Source organism: Platichthys flesus, chromosome 14, assembly GCF_949316205.1.
Source record: "Platichthys flesus chromosome 14, fPlaFle2.1, whole genome shotgun sequence".
Classification (NCBI taxonomy): Eukaryota; Metazoa; Chordata; class Actinopteri; order Pleuronectiformes; family Pleuronectidae; genus Platichthys; species Platichthys flesus.
In genome coordinates this window covers 24,192,159-24,214,318 of record NC_084958.1, presented here as the reverse complement: position 1 = coordinate 24,214,318, position 22,160 = coordinate 24,192,159, and the positions used below count along the sequence as shown (strand labels likewise).

General features: G+C 48.5%; 2 protein-coding genes across 3 annotated transcripts in view; both read left to right on the top strand.

Moving 5' to 3' along the window:
- The first annotated feature begins 251 nt into the window (after nucleotides 1–251).
- dhx9 (DEAH (Asp-Glu-Ala-His) box helicase 9) lies at nucleotides 252–12,270 on the top strand. 2 transcript variants are annotated; one of them, XM_062404194.1, is made up of 29 exons: nucleotides 294–311; nucleotides 416–498; nucleotides 1,176–1,337; nucleotides 1,618–1,773; nucleotides 2,438–2,546; nucleotides 2,778–2,941; nucleotides 3,245–3,393; nucleotides 4,777–4,823; nucleotides 4,971–5,107; nucleotides 5,205–5,294; nucleotides 5,373–5,534; nucleotides 5,762–5,839; nucleotides 6,051–6,242; nucleotides 6,443–6,584; nucleotides 6,808–6,890; nucleotides 6,978–7,134; nucleotides 7,329–7,426; nucleotides 7,647–7,860; nucleotides 8,016–8,110; nucleotides 8,622–8,695; nucleotides 8,915–9,067; nucleotides 9,155–9,315; nucleotides 9,390–9,501; nucleotides 9,581–9,742; nucleotides 10,665–10,792; nucleotides 10,869–11,098; nucleotides 11,179–11,294; nucleotides 11,367–11,579; nucleotides 11,667–12,270. In XM_062404194.1, exons 3-29 carry the CDS (start codon nucleotides 1,227–1,229, stop codon nucleotides 12,019–12,021), a joined length of 3,888 nt encoding a protein of 1,295 aa, XP_062260178.1. In that variant the 5' UTR covers nucleotides 294–311; nucleotides 416–498; nucleotides 1,176–1,226; the 3' UTR covers nucleotides 12,022–12,270. The 2 variants fall into 2 exon arrangements, with proteins under 2 accessions (XP_062260179.1, XP_062260178.1); XM_062404195.1 differs by lacking the exon at nucleotides 416–498 and having other exon boundaries at nucleotides 252–311.
- A 1,391-nt stretch (nucleotides 12,271–13,661) lies between these two features.
- Nucleotides 13,662–22,160, top strand: part of lamc1 (laminin, gamma 1) — a 37,613-nt gene continuing 29,114 nt past the window's right edge. Inside the window, exon 1 of the mRNA XM_062404073.1 lies at nucleotides 13,662–14,297. Coding sequence (XP_062260057.1) covers nucleotides 13,925–14,297 — 373 coding nt within the window. The 5' untranslated portion in view covers nucleotides 13,662–13,924. The remainder of the gene's footprint in view (nucleotides 14,298–22,160) is intronic.

Here is a 22,160-nt window from a genome sequence, read left to right as displayed (position 1 = left end):
ATAAACATGGCTGTCCCCTGGTCATTTGTCAGTAATGTGATGTAATAATAGTTCGTCTCCAGTCCAGCTGAGGTCGCTGCTGTGTCTCAAACCTATTTTCTAACCAATAAGTCATTTCCCCAAACACCCGCCCCTCCCTGCCTCTGATTGGTTTTCCCACATATGATTTCCCAACTCTAACCAATCATCACGCTTCCTTTTTGATGCTAACCAATCAGAGGCCCGGTCGCTAACTGTTGACATCGATAACGAATCAGCGGCGTGTTTATTGCGGAAGTCTGGAAGTCATCTCTCTTCTTGATGTTCTGACTGTGAGTAATATAATAACCAGTAACTTGTAGTAATATTGAGTTAGTTACCTGCGCTGGTTAGTTACCTAACTTTCTCCACTAGCTAACTGTGTCTTTATCTACAGGAGCTTTCTGCTAACGCGACCACGAGCTTCAGGGAGGAGCTAGTTCCCCGCTAACGGGGGCTCGGGGAGCGGGTCCGACACAGGCAAGGTCCCCCTGGGGTTAGCTGCTAGCTGCTAGCTGCTATCTGGAAAGATAGAGGGATGGATAGAGGGATGGAAAAATAGAGGGATGGAGGTTTGAATGTATGGATAGATAGAGGGATGGATGGATGAATGATGGATAGATATAGGGATGATGGATGGATAGAGGGATGGATGATAGATGGATGGATGGATGGATGATAGATAGAGGGATGGATGGATGATAGATAGATGGATGGATGGATAGAGTGATGGGTGATAGATGGACGGTTGGATGGATAGATAGAGGGATGGATGATAGATATATAGATAGATAGAGGGGTGAATTATAGATAGATAGATAGATAGATAGAGGGATGAATCATAGATGATGGATGGATAGATAGATAGATGGATGAATAACATCAGGATACAGTAAATCATCTATTGTTGAAGGAGCCTCTGGTCCTTTTCCACCTGAAGCTCCTCTGGGAAGTTTCCAGGTCCAGTTTATTCCCGGAGTCGGTCACGATGACAGATTCTGATAACGAGTCATCATTCACAACTCATAGTACCTTCATGTGGTTGAACACATCCACTCAACACACATGATGAAGTGAAGACACATGTAGTTTCTGTTTGGATCATGGTGGTTCCTGTGCCTCTTTTGAAGTTTGTTGTGTAATATTGTATTTTACAGATTCAGGGATCAACAGAGCAGGAAACATCCCCCCCCCATCCTCAGTCCACCATGGCGGACATCAAGAACTTCCTGTATGCCTGGTGCGGGAAAAAGAAGCTGACTCCCGTCTATGACATCCGAGCAGCGGGGAACAAAAACAGGCAGAAGTTCATGTGTGAGGTGAGTTTTGTGTTGTGACCTCTTGAAAGCTGCTCTCAGATCTGCACTGAACTCTGGAGCTTCTCCTGAAGCTCTCCACGTATGTGAAAACACAAATATCTGAGTCGGTTGCTTGTTGTGAATGCGTCTGACCCGGGAAACCTCCTGCTGACTCTTCACATGTGAAGACAAACTCTGGAGAAAGTCTGGACCCAAATATTCTAGACTACTTCTGGAGCTCATGTCTGAAAACAGCTTAACTGTGTTGATTCTGTCTGACTCTGAACTCTCGTCGGCCCAGGTGAAAGTCGATGGATTCAACTACATGGGGATGGGAAACTCCACAAACAAGAAGGACGCTCAGACCAACGCTGCCAGGGACTTTGTGAACTACCTGGTGCGACTCGGGGAAATGAGCGCAGCAGAGGTCCCGTCCGTGGGCGTCAGTGCATTACAGGTGCTTTTATTTTTCCAGGGAACGTTGAGAAGGAAACAAAGATATAAGAGGTGGCTTCAACTTCCTGTAGGGGTTTTAATACGCAGCAGGTCCAGAGATGTCAGCTGTCAACATCCTGCTCTTTTATTCTGATAGTTTCCTGTTTCTTTGTTTTTACATGTCTCATAATAACCTAAGAGATCTCAAACATGGTGTGTGCAGCTCTAGTTGAAGCAGGCTCTCTCTCATGCTGTCGCACCACCACATGCTCACTTTCTCCATATATAAATGAATAAATACAATCAATACATGTGACACTGTTACTGTCCACGCAGACAGTCAGACTTCATAGTTCCAGCTCCAGTTGTGACATCAATGCAGTTTTCTGTCTACCTGTCACTCTTCTGTCTACCTGTCACTCTTCTGTCTACCTGTCACTCTTCTGTCTACCTGTCACTCTTCTGTCAACCTGTCACTCTTCTGTCTGTCAACTAATAATAATACTAATAATGAGGCTTTATATAGCAGACTCTCTGTAATAAAATATTTCGGCTATCACTTTGATTTTCACAATGCGGATGGATAATTGTAAAACTGATCCATGATTCAACTCATCAGTAACCAGGAGCCTTTAGCCGCATCACTTCCTGATGTCAGTAAGTGAAAGTGAGTGTTGTGTCTGCAGGTGAGCGCTCCGGTGTGTGATGAGCCGGACGGCGGAGGAACCGGCGCCTTCGGAGCCCTCCCCCCCAGTGGGCCGCTGCCCCCCCACCTCGTGGTGAAAGCTGAGCACGGTAACAGGATCATTCTAGGGGTTCTGGGTGGATGATGATGGTCTACATGCACTTCCTGTCAGTAGCACTTCCTGTCAGTAGCAGTACAGGTGACTGTTGTGTGCACCTGTACTCATGCACACAACAGTCACAGTTTATTTTCTCAATTTGTCAATCATTTAAAAGTAGCTGTTCATTAAATCAAGCTCATCTCAATCAGGGTTGAACTTTGTCTTCTTTCCCTGGGTCCAGAGGAGAGCTGCGGCAGCGGACCGGTTCCAGGAGTGACTGGACTGGGTTACTCAGGAGGAGGGAGCTCCGGGTGGGGGGGAAGAGGAGGAGCAGGAGCTCAGTGGGACCGAGGTGCCAACCTGAAGGAGTACTACGCCAAGAGAGAGGAACAGGAAGCACAGGCGGTAGGTCCTCCTCCGATTTCCCACAGTCTCACAAAGTCTGAAATGTAAGAGAAACAACGAGACCCTCGGCCTGAAGGTCACTCGGCTTCACCTCTGTTCTTCTGGACAAAGGTCTGAAGTTTCTTTTATAATGCTCATAAAAAGTCTTCAAACCTCTTCCTGGTCCTCTTCCAACCTGACTTCTCAGAATTCACTTTTGGAAAGGATCTGTTTCTCAGCCCAAATACATTTTATGTCAAAGAAATTCCACAGACACAAAACTTAGAGTTTAATTAAACCACCATTGCCTTCTCCTTTTCCTAGACTCTGGAGTCGGAGGAGGTGGACCTGAACGCTAACCTTCACGGGAACTGGACCCTGGAGAACGCCAAGGCCCGTCTGAACCAGTTCTTCCAGAAGGAGAAAACCAGTGCTGAGTATAAATACAGCCAAGTGGGACCGGACCACAACAGGTCTGAATCAGAAAACTCAGTCTTCAAGGCCGAGAGCAAATATATAGCAGATTATTATTATGTGTTGTTTTACATATTTAGTCATGATGAAAGAATGAGAGAAGAGCAACTGTTGTAAACAGTTTTTCAGACATGAACCGTCAATGGTTCAGTTCATGTCTGAAAAAAGTTGTATCTGAAGTGTTTGTGTGTGAGAAAGTTAGAGAATCCCTCGCGTTGTGTTCCGGGTGCCACTGTATGTTTTTCTGCTGGACTGCTGTAACCCCAGAGACCTGCAGAGTGTGTTGGATACACCTGAGGGATCTCACTGCCTGATCTGAACGGCTGTAGAGCAGGAGACGCACACCAGCTCATTTATCTCTTCACAAACCTTCTGATCCCGTCACAGCAAAACCTGGTTTCCCTTTATCTCAGAGGAAGTGAGTGTCCTGAGCGATGGCGGTGGAATAAGAACAATCAAAGACTTGTTAAGATTCTTCTGACCCCAGAAGAAACTGACTCATAATCCGTGCTCCCAAGTTAATATGATTAATTATCATTGCACTAAACCGTAGTTTAAATGAAAAAGTATTTATCTCAAAATTCAACTGTAAGGAAATAATATATCATAAGTTTATTTATGCAGCTTCTTTCATCACATTAATGCACCTGAAAGAGCTTTGACTAAACAGATCATAGGCTGTACATAAACATGATCAGTGACTGATAATTCGGCCATCTTGTTGTCAGTGGAGTGGAGCCGTGCCTGTTATCAAGGTCCCGCCCCCATACACGCTCTCAACCAATCATGACTTCTCTATACCTAATTTAAACCAAACTAAAACGACCTTCAATGAGAGAAACCTAAACTGCTGCCAGCCACCAGGGGGCGATCCAGAGGTTCTGGCTTCTCTTTTTGTATAGGTTTATCGGAATTTAGAATTAAAACATTTAAGGAAACAACATCACTTTTAAATTCAACTGTGTCTTTAGTTTACAAAATAAATATTAAGAAATGCTTCTCATTTTGAAACAGTTGATTGTAGATGATTGGGTTCAGGTTCAGAGTGATGGGCAGAGGTTAGTGGCTGTTGAATGAGCTGGTGCACCCATCCAGCTGGTGAGGCCGGAGCTCACAACCACCCTGAAGAAGACATGGGGCCGTGTTAGGTGAACTAACGCTGTCCCATGGGTCAGCTCGCAGCTCAGTGGAGCCTGGTTGTGATTTCTGGTGTCACTGTTCACCGCAGGTTGTTTTATTTAATATCCCAAGTCTGGCAGAAAAACATACAGGCTTCCTCCTGAGAACACGGCAGGTGAGTCATCGCTTCACGTGAAGTTTTATTCACAGCTTTTAGTTTGAAAAGCTCAGAGGAAGTGAAGATGTGATGTTTGTCTCTGCAGGAGCTTCATCGCAGAGATGCAGCTGTTTGTGAAACAGCTCGGCAGAAGTAAGACGCTCCAACAAATACTTTTACGGATGATGTGAAATCTGTTTTCTTCTTTGCAGATGTTGATCTGAATCGTACAATGAAATGAATCATTATTATCTAATATTGTTTATCAAGCAGCGGCTCGTGTCACTGTCTGTTCTGCAGGAATCCCGGCTCGAGAACACGGCTCCAACAAGAAGCTGGCGGCTCAGTCCTGCGCTCTGTCTCTGATCCGGCAGCTCTATCATCTGGGCGTGGTGGAGGCGTACACCGGAGTCTCCAAGAAGAAGGAAGGAGAAACTGTACGTCAGCTCGGCTGCCTCCAGAGGAGCGACTGAGGGAAGTTCAGTCCACCAGAAACCTCACCGTGTTTGTGTTGTCCTGTGTGGTTGTGTCCAGTTGGCGCCGTATGATGTCAATGTGCCTCCAGAACTTCAGCAGCAGCTGGCCAGTGTGGTCCAGGAGCTGGGAGTCCTCATCCCGCCACCAGTAAGTCCCACACCTACCACTGACCTCACAGGCACACAGCCCACTGAGCGTTCATCTAACCTGGCTCTTCCTGTCCAGCCTGCAGACCCCAGCTGCCCCGTGTCGCTGGTTCAGGGGAAGATGGCGACTTTCGAGCCGTCGCAGCGGCAACTCGGAGCCGGGGTTGTTCCCTGGTCTCCACCTCAGGTCAACTGGAACCCCTGGACCAGCAGCAACATCGATGAAGGACCACTGGCCTTTGTGAGCTTGTTTTCTAACTTAAAAAAACCCTGAGAACTCTGAATATGTGTATTTCATCTGTTTCACCACCTGATTTATTAAGGTTTCATCAGTTGACATGTTTGATTTGTATCATCTCTGAGAAGCCGCCCGACCTCCTGTGACTTCTTCAGATGTGAAACACAAACTCAGTGTCTGAAAACAGCTTGAAAGTAAAGCATCTGTGTGATGTCATGAATTACTCTCAGTGCACGCCGGAGCAGATCAGTGGCGAGCTGCATGAAGAGCTGATGTTCCAACTGAAGCAGGACGAGAACCTGCACCAGGTCAGTGGAGTCGCTCCTCCTTTCGTTCATATGATGAGAGCTGAACACAGACCAAGACTTGTTTTGGCTGATATAATAATGATATTAGGTCTTAAAACTGAATTCAGTTTTAAAAACCATGTGTTTTAGTGTAGAAGCTGAATTCCTGAGGTTGTTTTAAAGGTTATTTTTGTTTTAAGAGAAAATAAGAGAAACTGAAACTATGCCTCAGATCCTGCTGCAGCGCGAGCATCTGCCCGTCAAACAGTTCGAGAAGGAGATCCTGGACGCCATCGCCGACAACCCCGTGGTGATCATCAGAGGAGCGACGGGCTGTGGGAAGACCACTCAGGTTCCTCAGTACATCCTGGACCACTTCATCAAGGGAGCCCGGGCCTCCGACTGCAACATCGTGGTCACCCAGGTAAAACTGAACCTGAACTGAAGAAGCCTTTTGAATGAAACATCTCCAGGATCCAGTTACTCCTGGAGATAGAAATACGTCTGATCAAACGTTTGCAGGTCTGTGATTTATGGAGGAGTCATGGAGACTTTCAGTTATGACATCATGGTCAGGTGACCGTTAACGTGTATATCCTGAAGTCGAGTGTCTTTCCTCCGCAGCCCCGACGGATCAGCGCCGTGTCGGTGGCAGAGAGAGTCGCCTTCGAGCGGGGGGAGGATCTGGGGAAGAGCTGCGGCTACAGTGTCCGCTTCGAGTCCGTCCTCCCCCGGCCTCACGCCAGCGTCCTCTTCTGCACCGTCGGTACGTTCACGTGTCAAAGTCTTTCACAGAACCGATGTTACACCAGAGCAACACCAGCACCATCCTCCTGACACTCCTGCTAACGATGCAGGAAGCAGCAACCACAACTTTTCAATAAAACAATACTTCACAGTAAATTTCTATTTACTTCATATTATAGAATAATGTTATTGTGGAGGGATGACAGTACAGGTGTGTTTCAGTGACACGTGTGTGGTTGCAGGTGTTCTGCTGCGGAAGCTGGAAGCTGGAATCAGAGGCATCAGCCACGTGATCGTGGATGAGATCCACGAGCGAGACATCAACGTGAGTTCACTTATTAACCATTTATTAACGGCTGGTGGAACATAACCTGACCCCCCCCCCCCCCCCCCCCCCTTGCTGTGTGTGCAGACGGACTTCCTGTTGGTGGTCCTCAGAGACGTGGTCCAGGCCTACCCCCAGGTCCGGGTTGTCCTCATGTCGGCCACCATCGACACCTCCATGTTCAGAGAGTACTTCTTCAACTGCCCGGTCATCGAGGTGTTCGGACGAACCTTCGCTGTTCAAGGTAGAGCAGCCGCCCCACTGCTGTGACACAGCTCCTCTGAAACATGAACCATCCGCGCTCCAGAGGTTCTTCAGAACTACACTTTGAAACGGAGTCTGTGGACCTTGTTATCGTGTAGTGAAGCTTTTCATTTGTATAAACAACATTTGGCTCTTTGGAGTTTTGCTTGATTCACGTTGTTTCTTTGTCGGCAGAGTATTTCCTGGAGGATTGTATCCAGATGACGAACTTCGTTCCTCCACCGATGGACAGAAAGAAGAAAGATAAAGACGAAGAGGGAGGAGACGAGGACGTGAGAAGCTTCTGATATCAGCAACTCTATATTAAGCCACAATCCATACTCACGTCTTTATAGACCGGCTCCACTTCCTCCCGTTGTAGAAATATGAAGAGGAAATATTTGGAATATGAAAGCTGCCATCTTGTGTTTGTGACTCAGTATCTGGAGCGGGGGGGTTGTGTTGATTGTGTGTCAGTGTCCATGTGGAGCTGGTGAACTTCCCTGTGTGCAGACCAACTGTAACGTGATCTGTGGACCTGAGTACACCGCGGAGACCAAGCAGTCCATGGCTCAGATCAACGAGAAGGAGACGTCCTTCGAGCTGGTGGAAGCTCTGCTGAAGTACATCGAGACGCTGCAGGTGAACGGGGCCGTGCTGGTCTTCCTGCCCGGCTGGAACCTCATCTGCTCCATGCAGAGGCACCTGGAGTCCAACCCGCACTTTGGTAGGCGTCACCTCACGTCTGAGAACCACTGATACAAACCCTTTAACAGTGTCAAGTCCCTGGGAAAGCTAATGAGATCAGATTCTGATCCGGGTCCGGCTGACTGGTGTTGAGACGTTGGCAGTGATTTATGAACGGATGCATGTTGTCTGCAGGTGGTAACCGGTACCGGATCCTGCCGCTCCACTCACAGATCCCCCGGGAGGAGCAGAGGCGGGTGTTCGACCCGGTGCCCGATGACATCACCAAGGTGAGACATCACAGAATCTCTTTTCCAGTTTGATTCAAACCAGACGACCTGGAACTCAGCGTCTCTTCAACATCCCCTTGTTTCCAGACACTAAACTGTGACAGCACAAACACGTCACATGTTCGATTCCTCACATTTACGTGTGTCTGGCAAAAACATGTAGTTATGGTCGAACTGTGGATGTTGATGGTTTCCAGCAGCCGTGGCTCTGAGTGTGCGTCAGCGCCCCCATGTGGCCGGGTCCACAGCAACCAGCAGCTCTCACTGGAGAGTTGTTCTCTCTGTTGTGAAGGACTTCTTCCACTTCCCTCCTCTTCTTCTGTAGATTGAACCGGTGGAGGGAGCCAGCTGTCAGAGTTCATGCTCACGGGGAGGAAGTTCAAAATTCCATTAGTAGATCAGATTAAAGTCAATTGTACAAAACTCGATTCAAAGAAATCTGATCAGAGCAGATGAATTAGATTTGGTTCACAGGTGAGACTGTTTTAACAAACTGTGTCCGGTGTCTCAGGTGATTCTGTCCACAAACATCGCAGAGACCAGTATCACCATCAACGATGTGGTCTACGTCATTGACTCCTGCAAGTAAGTGTGTGTGTGTGTGTGTGTGTGTGTGTGTGTGTGTGTGTGTGTGTGTGTGTGTGTGTGTGTGTGTGTGTGTGTGTGTGTGTGTGTGTGTGTGTGTGTGTGTGTGTGTGTGTGTGTGTGTGTGTGTGTGTGTGTGTGTGTGTGTGTGTGTGTGTCAGGTTGAGTTGCAGGTCAAAGGTCGTCTGGCTGCACTGACCTTGTGATGTGTGTCCACAGACAGAAGGTGAAGCTCTTCACCTCCCACAACAACATGACCAACTACGCCACCGTCTGGGCGTCCAAGACCAACCTGGAGCAGAGGAAGGGCCGGGCGGGGCGGGTCCGAGCCGGGTTCTGCTTCCACCTCTGCAGCCACGCTCGGTTCGACAGGTATGAACCACGACCTCCGACCTCCGACCTCCAGCTGAGCTGCTCAGATTCAGTCCAGCCAGGACTTCAGGTGTCGTGTCTCTGCAGGCTCGAGACTCACATGACGCCAGAGATCTTCAGGACGCCGCTGCACGAAGTCGCCCTGAGCATCAAGCTGCTGAGACTCGGAGCCATCGGTCACTTCCTGTCCAAGGCCATCGAGCCGCCGCCGCTGGACGCCGTCATCGAGGCCGAACACACTCTGAAGGGTAGGAGACGCAGATCACGTGTTGTAGATCTGATAAGTCTGATATGATGAATAGGATTCCTGTGTGTGTTTCAGAGCTGGATGCTCTGGACGTAAATGACGAGCTGACTCCTCTGGGACGGATCCTGGCTCGACTCCCCATCGAGCCTCGTCTGGGGAAGATGATGATCATGGGCTGCATCTTCCAGTCAGTGTCTCGACCGATCACCCGACGGCCTGTCTGTTACTGGGCGGAGTCAGTGACGTGTCTCTCTGTCTCCCCCCAGCGTTGGGGACGCGATGTGCACCATCTCAGCTGCTTCCTGTTTCCAGGAGCCCTTCATCAGCGAGGGGAAGCGTCTCGGCTTCGTCCACAGGAACTTCAGCGGCGCTCGGTTCTCTGACCACGTGGCGCTGCTGTCCGTCTTCCAGGCCTGGGACGAAGTCCGGTAGAAGACACACAGAAGAATGTTTACTGCACAATAGTTTCTCTCTAAATATAAAAGCCATTTTAAATTGTTTCAGAAATTATTATTTCTTTTTAATTTAATATAAAATTCGTTATATTCTGAATATTTTAGTTTCTGTTTCTAATTAATTTTTGTTGATGAGGATTTTATTGACTGAAGTCACTTGTTCCTGTAGCGGGACATGTAGGGGGACATGTAGGGGGACAGGTAGTGGGACAGGTAGAGGGACAGGTAGTGGGACATGTAGGGGGACATGTAGGGGGACAGGTAGGGGGACATGTAGGGGGACATGTAGAGGGACATGTAGGGGGACATGTAGGGGGACATGTAGGGGACATGTAGGGGGACAGGTAGTGGACAGGTAGTGGACAGGTAGGGGGACAGGTAGTGGACATGTAGGGGGACATGTAGGGGGACATGTAGGGGGACATGTAGGGGGACAGGTAGAGGGACATGTAGGGGGACATGTAGGGGGACATGTAGCGGGACATGTAGCGGGACATGTAGTGGGACATGTAGTGGGACATGTAGTGGGACATGTAGGGGGACAGGTAGGGGGACATGTAGGGGGACATGTAGGGGGACATGTAGGGGGACAGGTAGGGGGACATGTAGTGGGACATGTAGGGGGACATGTAGTGGGACATGTAGGGGGACATGTAGGGGGACATGTAGAGGGACATGTAGGGGGACATGTAGGGGGACATGTAGGGGGACATGTAGGGGGACATGTAAGGAGACCTTAGTGTGGTTTAACGGTTCATTCACTGGAAAGAACCAGTGATTGGTCCAAATCTTCCTCAGAACTTGTTGTGTGTCGGCTGCAGGTCAGAGGTCGTTGTATAACAGTAAAATGCTGTCAGTGAAAGGGGCGTGGCTTTGACCTGCGTCTTTTCCTCAGGATTAACGGCGAGGAGGCGGAGACTCGTTTCTGTGAACACAAACGTCTGAACTTGTCGACCCTGAGGATGACCTGGGAGGCTAAAGTCCAGCTGAAGGAGATCCTGGTGAACTCTGGATTCCCTGAAGGTACTTGAACGCACCGCTGAGGAACTCAGGTCTGTGTTCAGGTGAGAAGGATTAAAGCTCCGCCTCCTCCCCTCAGAGTCTCTGCTGACGCAGACGTTCACCACCGTGGGACCGGACAACAACCTGGACGTGGTCGTTTCCCTGCTGACCTTCGGCTCGTACCCCAACGTGTGCTACCACAAAGAGAAGAGGAAGATCCTGACCACCGAGGGGCGCAACGCCCTCATCCACAAGTCCTCTGTCAACTGTCCCTTCAGCAGCCACGACATGACCTACCCCTCGCCCTTCTTCGTCTTCAGCGAGAAGGTAAGAGTCCCATGACGAGCTTTTTGTGGAACGTTTGTGTGTCGTTGTTGAAACTCAAAGTCTGTGATGTGTGTGCTCAGATTCGAACCCGAGCGATCTCGGCTAAAGGGATGACCCTGGTCAGTCCCCTGCAGCTGCTGCTGTTCGCCTGCAAGAAGATCAGCTCCGACGGACAGATCCTGGAGCTGGACGACTGGTGAGGGGCGACACAACCACACACACACACACACGTGAACACAGACAGACACTCACACTGTTGTGTGTCCAGGATCAAACTGCGGATCCCTCATGAGGTGGGCGGAGCCATCGTGGCCCTGCGCGCCGCTCTGGAGGCGCTGGTGGTGGAAGTGACCAAAGAGCCGGATTTCATCAGACAGATGGATCCGAGCAACGAGAAGCTGGTCAACGTCATCAGAAACGTGTCCAAGCCCACCGCCGCCGGACTCAACCTGATGAGCAACACACACTCCTACACACACAGGTACACACACACACACACACACCTTTAGTCTTGTGATGTGTTATAGTTTTCAATGAAGCTGATCTCAGGCTCTTGGTCTCTGCTCAGGATGGGAGACGGTCCTCGACCTCCAAAGATGGGACGCTTCGATGGAGGAGGAGGAGGAGGAGGAGGAGGAGGAGGAGGCGGCTACAGGGGGGGAGGATACGCAGGGGGAGGAGGGGGTTACAGAGGAGGGGGAGGATATGGAGGTGGGGGTTACAGAGGAGGAGCAGGAGGATACAGGGGAGGTGGTGGATATGCAGGCGGGGGTGGATACAGAGGGGGAGGAGGTGGATACCAGGGTGGGGGGGGATACAGAGGGGGAGGAGGGGGGTACAGGGGAGGTGGTGGATATGGGGGAGGAGGGGCTTATAGAGGAGGAGGAGGGGGAGGAGGAGGAGGGTACAGAGGAGGTTATTAAAGTCCTGACATCGCAGTGACATCATCACAGTGACATCATTGGTGATGATGATGTCAAGAACCAGGAAGGAATCTTTCTCCTGAGCTTCTTCTCAGCTGAGATCTGAGGATGTGGATGTTGATGGAGTCGACCTTCAGGAACATGTAGAATCTGTAGAGCACGTGTTTGTTGTTCAGAGCTTCTGTTCGATCTCTGCTGTGTGATATTTGATCATCTGTTGGAAACGTCAATAAATATTGAACATGTGAAGCTGATTGTTGTTTCAGTTCTTTCTTAATCCACCAAATCAATTAGAATAAAGATGGAACTGAACATCAGAACCAAACTCTGTGTGAGAACAAACCTCAGCTCCAGTCCGGACCCGGGACCAGGTCCAGGTAGAGGTGGAGAGGAGGTTGAGAGGAGCTGGGGGGAGGTGGAGAGGAGGTGGAGAGGAGGTGAAGAGGAGGTGAAGAGGAGAGGAGGTGAAGAGGAGGTGAAGAGGAGGTGAAGAGGAGGTGGAGAGGAGGTGGAGAGGAGGTGAAGCTCAGGAACTCATCAGTTGGCTTCTGTGGCTCATTAAGTTAGTTTTTCATTTAATTGTGAACTTTTTGAGATTCTGGTTAATTCAGTGCTTGTCACGGTGCAGGCTGCCAGCAGGAGGGGCCACCTGACCTGTGTCTCTAACTACAGCAGTTTTACTTGTGTTGGGAGATGTTGGCCCTTGACCCTCAGGGGCCTCAAACCCCTGAATCACTCTGATTGTGATTGTTTGTGTAATTTGTGTGTGAATGTTCATCAGTGAGAACAGAATCAGCTGATGTGTGATATGATGGATAATAAACTGGACGGGGCCCCTCACAGTTCATCTTATTTAAAAACAATCAGGTACCTGAAGCTCCAGAGGAAACTGTTCCAGAGCTCATTATTTATTATTCATTGATTGAAACTGTGCAAATATGTTTATATGTCTTTTCTCTTTAAGAGTTTGAACTTTAAAAATCCTCAACTCAGCTCCAGTTTATTAGATTTCCATGAAAATAAAGATGAATCATTCTCAGCAGTTTAAAGTTCATGTTTTGTTGTAAATTAAGTTATGTATTTTTTTTCTTGTTGATTTTTAATCGAGTTTATCGTCTATACATTTTATAAATAAACTTAATTAACAACCAGGTTTTTTTTCATTTTTTATTTTGTCAAATTCTGCCAATGTGATTATGAAGCAGTCACACAAATGTTTAGAGGTAGAAAGTGATTCTTTAAAAATAAGAGTTTTAGAAGATGAAGTTCAGGAGCAGAACAAGAGTCAGTGACCTTCAGTCAGTCAGGTGAGAGCCATGTTTGACCTTTGACCTTCTGTGAAGATGATGAAGATCTAATCACAGCTGATTGTGTGAATGAACAAACCGGTTCTGATCCAGATGTTTGATGAAGTGGAAACTGAGTGTGACGTCCACCTTCTGATTCCACTGCAAATACACATCCTGCTTCAGCTTTAAACTTCGGCCCCCCTCGGGTCCCCTCGGGTTCTCTCGGGTTCTCTCGGCCCCCCTTATGTCCCCCCGGCCCGGCCCCTCTCGGCTGTTCCCTCGGACCCCCCCCCCCCCCCCCCCCCCCCCGGCTGCTCCCGTGCTGCGGCTGCGCAGTAGCTCGCAGGGCGCAGTCTCTTCCTGTGCAGTTGGTGAATGGCGGCGGACACAAAGAGTTGAGGCCCGAGTCCAGAGACCCTCACACCGCACAGCGCAGCCGGGACACGAGCCTCGAGACGCGGCCTGGAGCAGAGACAACCCGCCGCTGGACAACCTTCATGTTCTCACCCCCCGAGTCCTCGGAAGCGTGTCGGTGAAGTTACAGCTAAACTTTGTGTGAGTTCGGGGAAAGTTCTCGTCGGAGCCTGGCAGAGATCCGGAGGAGGACCGGCAGGATGCAGAGCTGGATCCGGGCCGTGGTGGTCTGGAGCTGGGTGGCGGTGTGTGTCCGCGGCGCCATGGACGAGTGTTCGGACGAGCGGGGCGGACCGCAGCGCTGCATGCCCGAGTTCGTGAACGCGGCTTTCAACGTGACGGTGGTGGCGACCAACACCTGCGGCTCCCCGCCCGAGGAGTACTGCGTCCAGACCGGGGCCACCGGGGTCACCAAGTCCTGCCACATCTGCGACAACCAGGACCCGCGGAACCAGCACACCGCCGCGGACCTGACCGACTACAACAACCAGCAGGACACCACCTGGTGGCAGAGCCAGACCATGCTGGCGGGGATCCAGTACCCGAGCTCCATCAACCTCACCCTGCACCTCGGTAAGTGAGCCCCCGCAGGTCCACCGGCCCCGTCCCGCTGGTTCCACTGGTTCCACTGGTCCACACACACCACATCCACCACACACCTCCACCGGCCCTGTCCCGCTGGTTCCACTGGTCCCACCACACAGCTCCACTGGGACCCGTCCAGGACCCAGCTCTGGGTCGAGGAGTTTCCTCCAAGCTGCACATGAACCTGGTGTTAAATCAGAACGCGGAGCTCTCTCTCTCTGTGTGTCTGTGTGTGTGTCTGTGTGTGTGTGTCTCTGAGGTGTGTACCTTCTCTGCGTGAACCTGCTTTTTCGGAACTCATCAAAACCTCTGAACATCTGTTAAACCTTGAAATGTCTCCGTCTCTACATCTGTCTCTCTCTCTGTCTGTCTCAGAAAACGAGGAGGGACACGGTCTCTGTGTCTAGTTTCACTTTTCTACAGATTAGACAAAGTGTAGAGAGGAACTGTTTTTAAATGAAGACGTGTTCGTGGGGCTGAGATCTTTCAGGAGCTTTCAGCTCTTCACAGAATGAACACCAAGGTGGAAGCTCAGGAAGACATCGGTTAGTTAACGTGTTAGTTAACAGGTTAGTTAACAGGTTAGTTAACGTGTTAGTTAACGTGTTAGTTAACATGTTAGTTGACAGGTTAGTTCATGGTTAGTTGTCGTGTGTCTGGTACAGATCCAGATAATGTTTCCACTCTTTCTCTAACGTTGTGAGACAGAAACTTTAAATCATTTTCTTGATTTCTGAGTAATGCTGTTTATTAAACTGATGTTTATGAGTTTGTGACTCGATCTGAATCAAGTCTGGATCTCGTGACCCTGAAGGTTTGAACTCAGATAATGGATCAGAATAAAACCCAGTTGTGATCGATTAGTGAAAGGCCAGTGAAGTGAGGACCTCTGGTGGGACAGAACCCGGCAGGAGAAGACGTCCCGTTGGACACCGAGCGACCAATCAGATGTCTTCTTCATGTGGCCCCGACTCGGCCTTTTAAAAATACCTGTCTATTTCTGCAGCGCGGCCTGTTTCTAACAGAGATTCCTGAGTGTTGAGTCACTGCTGCTGGAGCCGCCTCAGGTGCTCCTTCTCTAATCAAATGCTTCTGATTACACAGTGTGTCTGCCCCCCCCCCCCCCCCCGGGCCGTGCTCTCACCCCCCCCCCGGGCCGTGCTCTTTGTGGCTTCGCTGTTTGCTTCGTAATTAGAGCTCAGGCCTCGTTCTTTGTTCTTCAAATCTCACGTGTGTAAAGTCGAACCTCTCTTCTCACACAACTCACGCTCTTCTTTAGAGGAAGCAGCAGAATGTGGAATCAGTTTAGTTTAAAACACACAAGGACTTTAAAGGAGGAAAGAAAACTTGTGTTGTGTTTTGTGTCCAGTGAACTTTGTAAAAAGCCTCAGATGTTCTGAGGTCATCCTGTAGGATTGTGGGTAATGTAGTCGTGCTGTTTGTTCAAAGTGGAAGTTTCCCGTTGACATTTGTCTCTGATGGGCGATTTGAAGAATTACCTATTTTCTTCTAAAACGATGTTTAACAGCGTCGTGGACGTTTGAGAAATACCAGAGAAGTGAAGATGACTCTTCATCGCCCGGAGTCTTCAGTGGCTTTGAATGGGTTCACTGTGAAATCCACTCAGACACCGAATCAGAATCTGTTTTAATTCATTGTTTCAGATTCAGCTCCTCCAGAGATGTGATATCAGAAAAGTTGATCTTGAACATAAACATCATAAAGATGTGTGAATCAGACAAAACAACACAAACTGTTTCAATCTAAACTGGATCTTTATCAACACAAAACCAGCAGCAGCCGTGAAGTGTGCAACTTGAAACTGGTGCAGTTACTTTAGTCAAAAGAAGTTGATAGAAATCAGGAATGTATCTTTAGCCAGTGACATCATGGACGTGAAGGTTTAGCCGTGTTGCAGACGTGTGACACATGTAGCAGGCGTGTTGTCTTATCGTTGAACCCGTGTGGAGCTGCTCGTCTCTGTTTGAAGTGCTGCTGCGTGTCCAGACCTGATCTCAGAGTGGGGGGGGGGGGGTGGGGACATGAAAAGACCCACAAAGAAGAAAACCTTCTGATGAGGGGGGGGGTCTTCATCTGTCTCTAGACTGTAAAGACTCAGATGTCTCTGAGGTTCTGTTACACGTGGCATCGCTCGTCCGTCCTGGGAGACGCATCCTTGTGTGTGAGTGTGGGTGTGCGTGCGTGTGCGTGTGCGTGTGCGTGTGCATGCGTGCGTGTGCGTGCGCGTGCATCAGCCACTGGTCCAGCTGTGCACATCCCAGTTTCCCACGCTGAGCTCATTCCTCAGATGCTAAACAATGAGTCCGCACCAGAGGCCCCCCCCCCCTCTCTGATTGGTATAATTTACAACAGCTGGTCGGTCTAAACGGAGGTCGGAGAGAGACAGGCTTTTCCCACAATGCACTTCTCTCTTGGTCCTTTTTTTCCCACGTACTTTCAAACTTGTAAAGATGGCGGCTGAAGGAGGACGTGGTCAGGTGAGCAGAGCAGCAGGTGGAGGATGGAGACACTGTCCTATCACATGTGGTCATCTCAGAGCTCAAAGGCAGTTTCCTTGAGGCCCCCGGGGGCCACTCTCTATGTATCACAGCCCTCAGACCCTCTTCACAGGAGAGGAGTTAGTTCTTAAAAACCTGGGGATCAGGGTTTCTTCAAAATGATCCATCATGGCGGCGGGGCAGGAACTCAGACCAGTCAGATGAAGGACCACCCATCAGTCTCACTCAGACTGGACTTGTTTGGCTTCTCTAAACAAAGATGGCGGTCGGGCCCTAAGACAGGAAGCCGCTCAGCGAGGTCCAATCATGAGGCGTTCAGGGTGACCTTGGAGCTTCCAGTCTGCAGGTCAAGGTCGTCCCCTCGTTCAGTTAGCCGGACACAGAGGATCAGGGACTTCTCCTCGTACCACGTCCAGCGACAGGTCTTCAAACTGACACCAGTCAAGTTTCATTTTGTATAAAAGACAAACGTGTTCTTCTCCAGACAAAGTGACTTCCTGCTCGCCGCCACCTTCAGGTCTGGAGCTGGGTTCAGGAAATCAAGTTTTCTGTAGAGCTGAACACATCAAACGGGGGGGGGGGGGTTCTTCCATGAACACAGCAGACGAGTTCTCACTCTGTCACTTTTAGTCTGACCTATTTCATCGATTAGAGCTTCATCCTGAGATCTTCAATTTTTTGTTATTTGAATTTTTTACAAAACATAAACTGTTGAAACCTCAGATCAGGATCACGTGACCTTTGACCCTCTTCCTGAGCCTGGCTCTTGAAAACCTCTCAGCTCGGTCTTGAGCCGGGGGAGGGGCGGAGCCTGAAGCACTGGGAAAAGACAGCGTTCCCATGTTTCCTTAAAAAACCTGGAGGTTTACAGTGAAGCTTCACACACACACACACACACACACACACACACACACACACACACACACACACACACAGACACACACACACACACGTTAACACCCAGGTGAAGGTGCAGCTGGCTCTTCTCTTCCTGTGTTTACTCTGCGTTCGAACTCACTCAACATTCCTGTCCTTGTGTTTTAATTAAAAGGCCCGTGGTGCGTTCAGGGTCACCTGCTCCTCTTCCTTTTAAATCACACTCGAGCTTCATGAAAACTGAGAAAAGATGAATCTGTGTTAATTAATGAGCCAGTTACAGATTTAAAAAATCATGTGGTAAAACACTGAATCACAACAGCTGTGAAAATAATAAACCTGAATATGAACCGAACTTGTCACAGTTTTAAAATGAGATGGAGCCTCAGTGCAGATGAGGATCAGATTCTGACAGTTGGAGATTATTTAATTTAGAGAGACTCTACGCTCCAGGAGAGAGCTCCTCTGTGTCGCTGGTGGTCTGATGAGCTCCTGGGGAATCGTGCTCCAGCGTGTCGCAGCCGGGACTCGTTCTCTTCTTTGTGTCCTGATCTTTTTATTGGCTCCTCACCTGAGTGGAACCTGTGGCAGGCTGTTATTAAAGCCTCTTGGATTCCTGCTGACATCTGGATCAAACCCCCCGAGTGGAGAAGGTTCCTGTGGAACATTACTGTTATTACAGCTTCATCTCAGCCACCATCACTTTCCACCGGATGCAGATGTGTCTGTGCTGCAGGCAGCGAACGCACAACTCGCCTCACTACGTCTACACATCAAACTTCCCTCCTGGGTGTAAACCAGAACACACAGTGTGTCTGACAGGATTCCAGTTGGAGTTTGAAATGAAGTCACAGCAGGAAGACGCAGCAGATGTCCGTCTCCGTCTCCGTCTCTGTCTCTGTCTCTGTCTCCGTCTCTGTCTCCGTCTCCGTCTCCGTCTCTGTCTCTGTCTCCGTCTCCGTCTCTGTCTCTGTGTCCTTTGGTTTGATTCACCTCAACAGCTCGAGTCGAATCAGTCGAGCACAAACGAAGTGCGATCAGCTGACGACACGAGAGGTCGGGATCAGCTGCTTCCACGTGGTGACCACGTCTAGACATTCACAATCAACTTCAACCAGATCGATATCAAATTCAAACAAACATTATCAAAGGTAATTCAGACCCAATATATTAGAAACAAGTTCACTGATGAAAACAAACTCTTATTTGAATCCTGTGAACTTCATGATAACACAATCAAATATTCTTGTACGTCAAGAGTCACGTGACAGGGTGGGAGGGGCGGGGCTCGAGCTGCTGTCATCCAGCCTCAGCTGATCCACCTCCTGCGGAGGAGGTGCATGTTAGACACAGGAGGAGGTGCAGGGTCCAGATTGAGCTGAGAGGAAATGACGTGTGATGGTCGAGGACTTTGCTGATTGGTCGTTGGCAGTGATGAGATGTTGAGATGTTTGACTTGTTCAGTTGCTACTTGCAGTTCTGACAGCTGATTGGCTGCGGTGCCTCTGACCTTCGACCCGGCTGTAAACTGACATAATGAAGTATTTCCTCTTCTGTGGGAATCCAGCGGGACGGGAAGGAGGCAACTTCTGCCCTGAAGCTTGTTATTGGGGGGGGGGGGTCCTGGTCTGAGACTCTGGGATTTTCTTTTGCCAGGAAGTGACTCAACGCCCCGGGGGGGGGGGTTCTATTATTACAGACGGCGTGGAGTCTGTGAGCAGAGATGCATTACATGGACAAGCAGATGCATGCAGGGTAATTTTAGCCTTGTTCTCTGGGAGGTGGAGGAAGAGATGGAGTAAAAAGTGACAGGATCTCAAAGCACTGTGGGTAAACAGATAATTATGGCCGACTGACTTATGTGACTCTGACTCCTTTGTTCATCTCTTCCACCTGAGGTTGATAATTACACTGAGGCAGCAAACACCTCCGACTAAACACCCCCGCTACTCTTTAATAATAATAATAATAATAATAATAATACATTTGACTCGACATGCTGTTGAGAAAAAAGAAAGTTCTACTAAGACCCCAGTTAAAAGCAGAATTTAAAAGAAGCCCCACCCCTGACCCCGCCTCCTCAGTGATGTCACCACGAGAATTAGCCCTGACAGCTGACTGACCAACCCTTGTTGTGACATCACTGGTGGGTGTGGCTTAAAGGGAACGTGCTAATTTAAGTTTGAACCAATAATATCTGTAAACGAGTCAAGATGTTAAAGTGACATTCAAAATTATATTTTTTTACTTTTCGCAACATGAACAACACACGTTTAGTTCTTCTGATGTTTGTTATTCCAGTCAGTGATTATCTGTGTCCTGATTCCGACGTTCGGTTATTGCGACGTTTCTCAGCTGCGGTGGTTTCACTGGTCTTCTTCTGTCAACCTGCTGCAGCACCAGAATCAGTTTACTGGTTTCCACTCTGAACTGAACGTCTTCTTCTTCTTGTTGTTGTTGTTGTTGTTGTTCTTTTTCGTCTGGTTTGTTGTCAGGTGTCAAATCGTCACATGCTTGTACGTCCAAAACTCAAAGTTACTGAATTAAACCTTTGATTAAACACATTTAACTTCAGACTTCACAGAAACGTATCTTCTGAGGAATCAGATTTTTTAAATGCCGTCCTTTAGAAGATGGCGGCAGATCAGCTGAACGTCCTCATTCATCCACCGCTCAGGTTGTTTACGTCTCAGAGACCTGAGACCAGCGACTGATGTGGGTTCTTGATTGAAGAAGATTCCAGATGTTTTCTCTGCTGTGGTTTCTCTGAGAGCAGCCGGTTAACAACAGGGACGACACAAACTGGTTTTAAAACGCACACACACAAGTATGGATGTCCCACAGACGTCTGTGGGACATGAAACCAGTCTGATGTTCATGAATCACACATTTCACACGTCTCTCAGCTCAAATATCAAAGTCACTCTGTCGTTTTCATGAGGATCAAAACCAGTTTGATTTTATGTCTTCATAAAGATCAAACCTTCAAACAACAGTTCATGACCGTTTTAAAGGATAATGAGTTTGTTAATGTTGAATATAGAACACACAACATCACAACACAAAGACACAACCCAACATGAACTCCTCAGTTCTTTGTGTTTAATACCCGGAGCTCAGGTGCAGCAGTAGAAACCGTGTCTCACTCAGACTCTCTGATCTGGAGTCATGTGACCCGACTCTGAAGCCGATAGTTTGGTGTCTCAAAGACGACAGCAGCCAGATGTTGGTGTGTTCCAGTGTGTGTGTGTGTGTGTGGGGGGGGGGGGGGGGTCAGCAGCTGTGGAGTCTGTGCAGTGGGTGTGAGTCTTTGTCTGTGGTGATGAGCTGCTTGTGTTTGTTCCTGACGTCCCACTGTGGGGACACCTCTGGGCGGAGTGTCCTCTCTGGTGGTCCCTGGAGATGTGTGGTCGGGGGAGGGGGCTTCATCTTAGATTTAAGGTGGACTGCAGTTTAAGGAGGTATTCAATTTTATTTGTTTAGCACCAAATCATTATCAACATTATCTCAAGGCACTTTACACTGAAGGTCGAGATCTTAAATGATATAACATAAGAACAGGTTTTTATGCTGCAGCAGGTGTAGTTTAATCTCTGAGCTGTTTTATTGAACTGAAGTTTTATATATATTATACTTATATAATATATATAAAAAACCAACATTACATTTCCAAGTAAAAGTATTTTTTCATGGTGTTTTTATCAAAGAAAGTTTGAATCTGAATACTCTGTAATATATATTAACTGTATAATTCTCAGATGTGGGTTAAAGAGTAAATCTAAGGACATTTTGATTTAATTTAAGGATTACTTTTGGAATTAATGAAAAGTACATTTAAAAAACAGTAAGTTAGTTTGTTTCTGAATATTGAAGGTCATAATAAACAGTGAGCAGGATCAGGTCACATTCCATCACAGGAGGAATCTGTAACTTAAAGAGTCACAGCAGCCTCCATGTAGAATACACAAAACTAAATCAGACAGAACATCTGTGTGAAACTTAATCCAGTCTGCAGACGCTTATCAACACAAACAAATCAAACACACACACACACACACTGCCCCCCAGGCCTCCAGTTTCCTTTCTTAATCTCCACTTGTCCAATCAGGACCCTCGGCTGGCAGCTGCTCTGTTTATCAAACAGAAGGAGAGATTAAGGTGTTTAATATCCTCCGGCTGCGAGGCTGGTTTGTTTTAGATCAACGTTCAGTCTCTGCTGATAACTGTGAGAGAATCAAACGCACCTTCACATTCCTGTAGGGGCAGGTTACTGATTAACCCCACCCCCCCCCCCCCCCCCGTGTGTCAGAGCTCTCTCAGAAGGGGGTGGAGTCCTGTTTACACGATCACGTAACCAGATTAACATTCACTTTGACCAGATTAAGAAATTAACAACCACTGTAACTAGATTAAAACCACTGTAACTAGATTAAAACCACTGTAACTAGATTAAAAC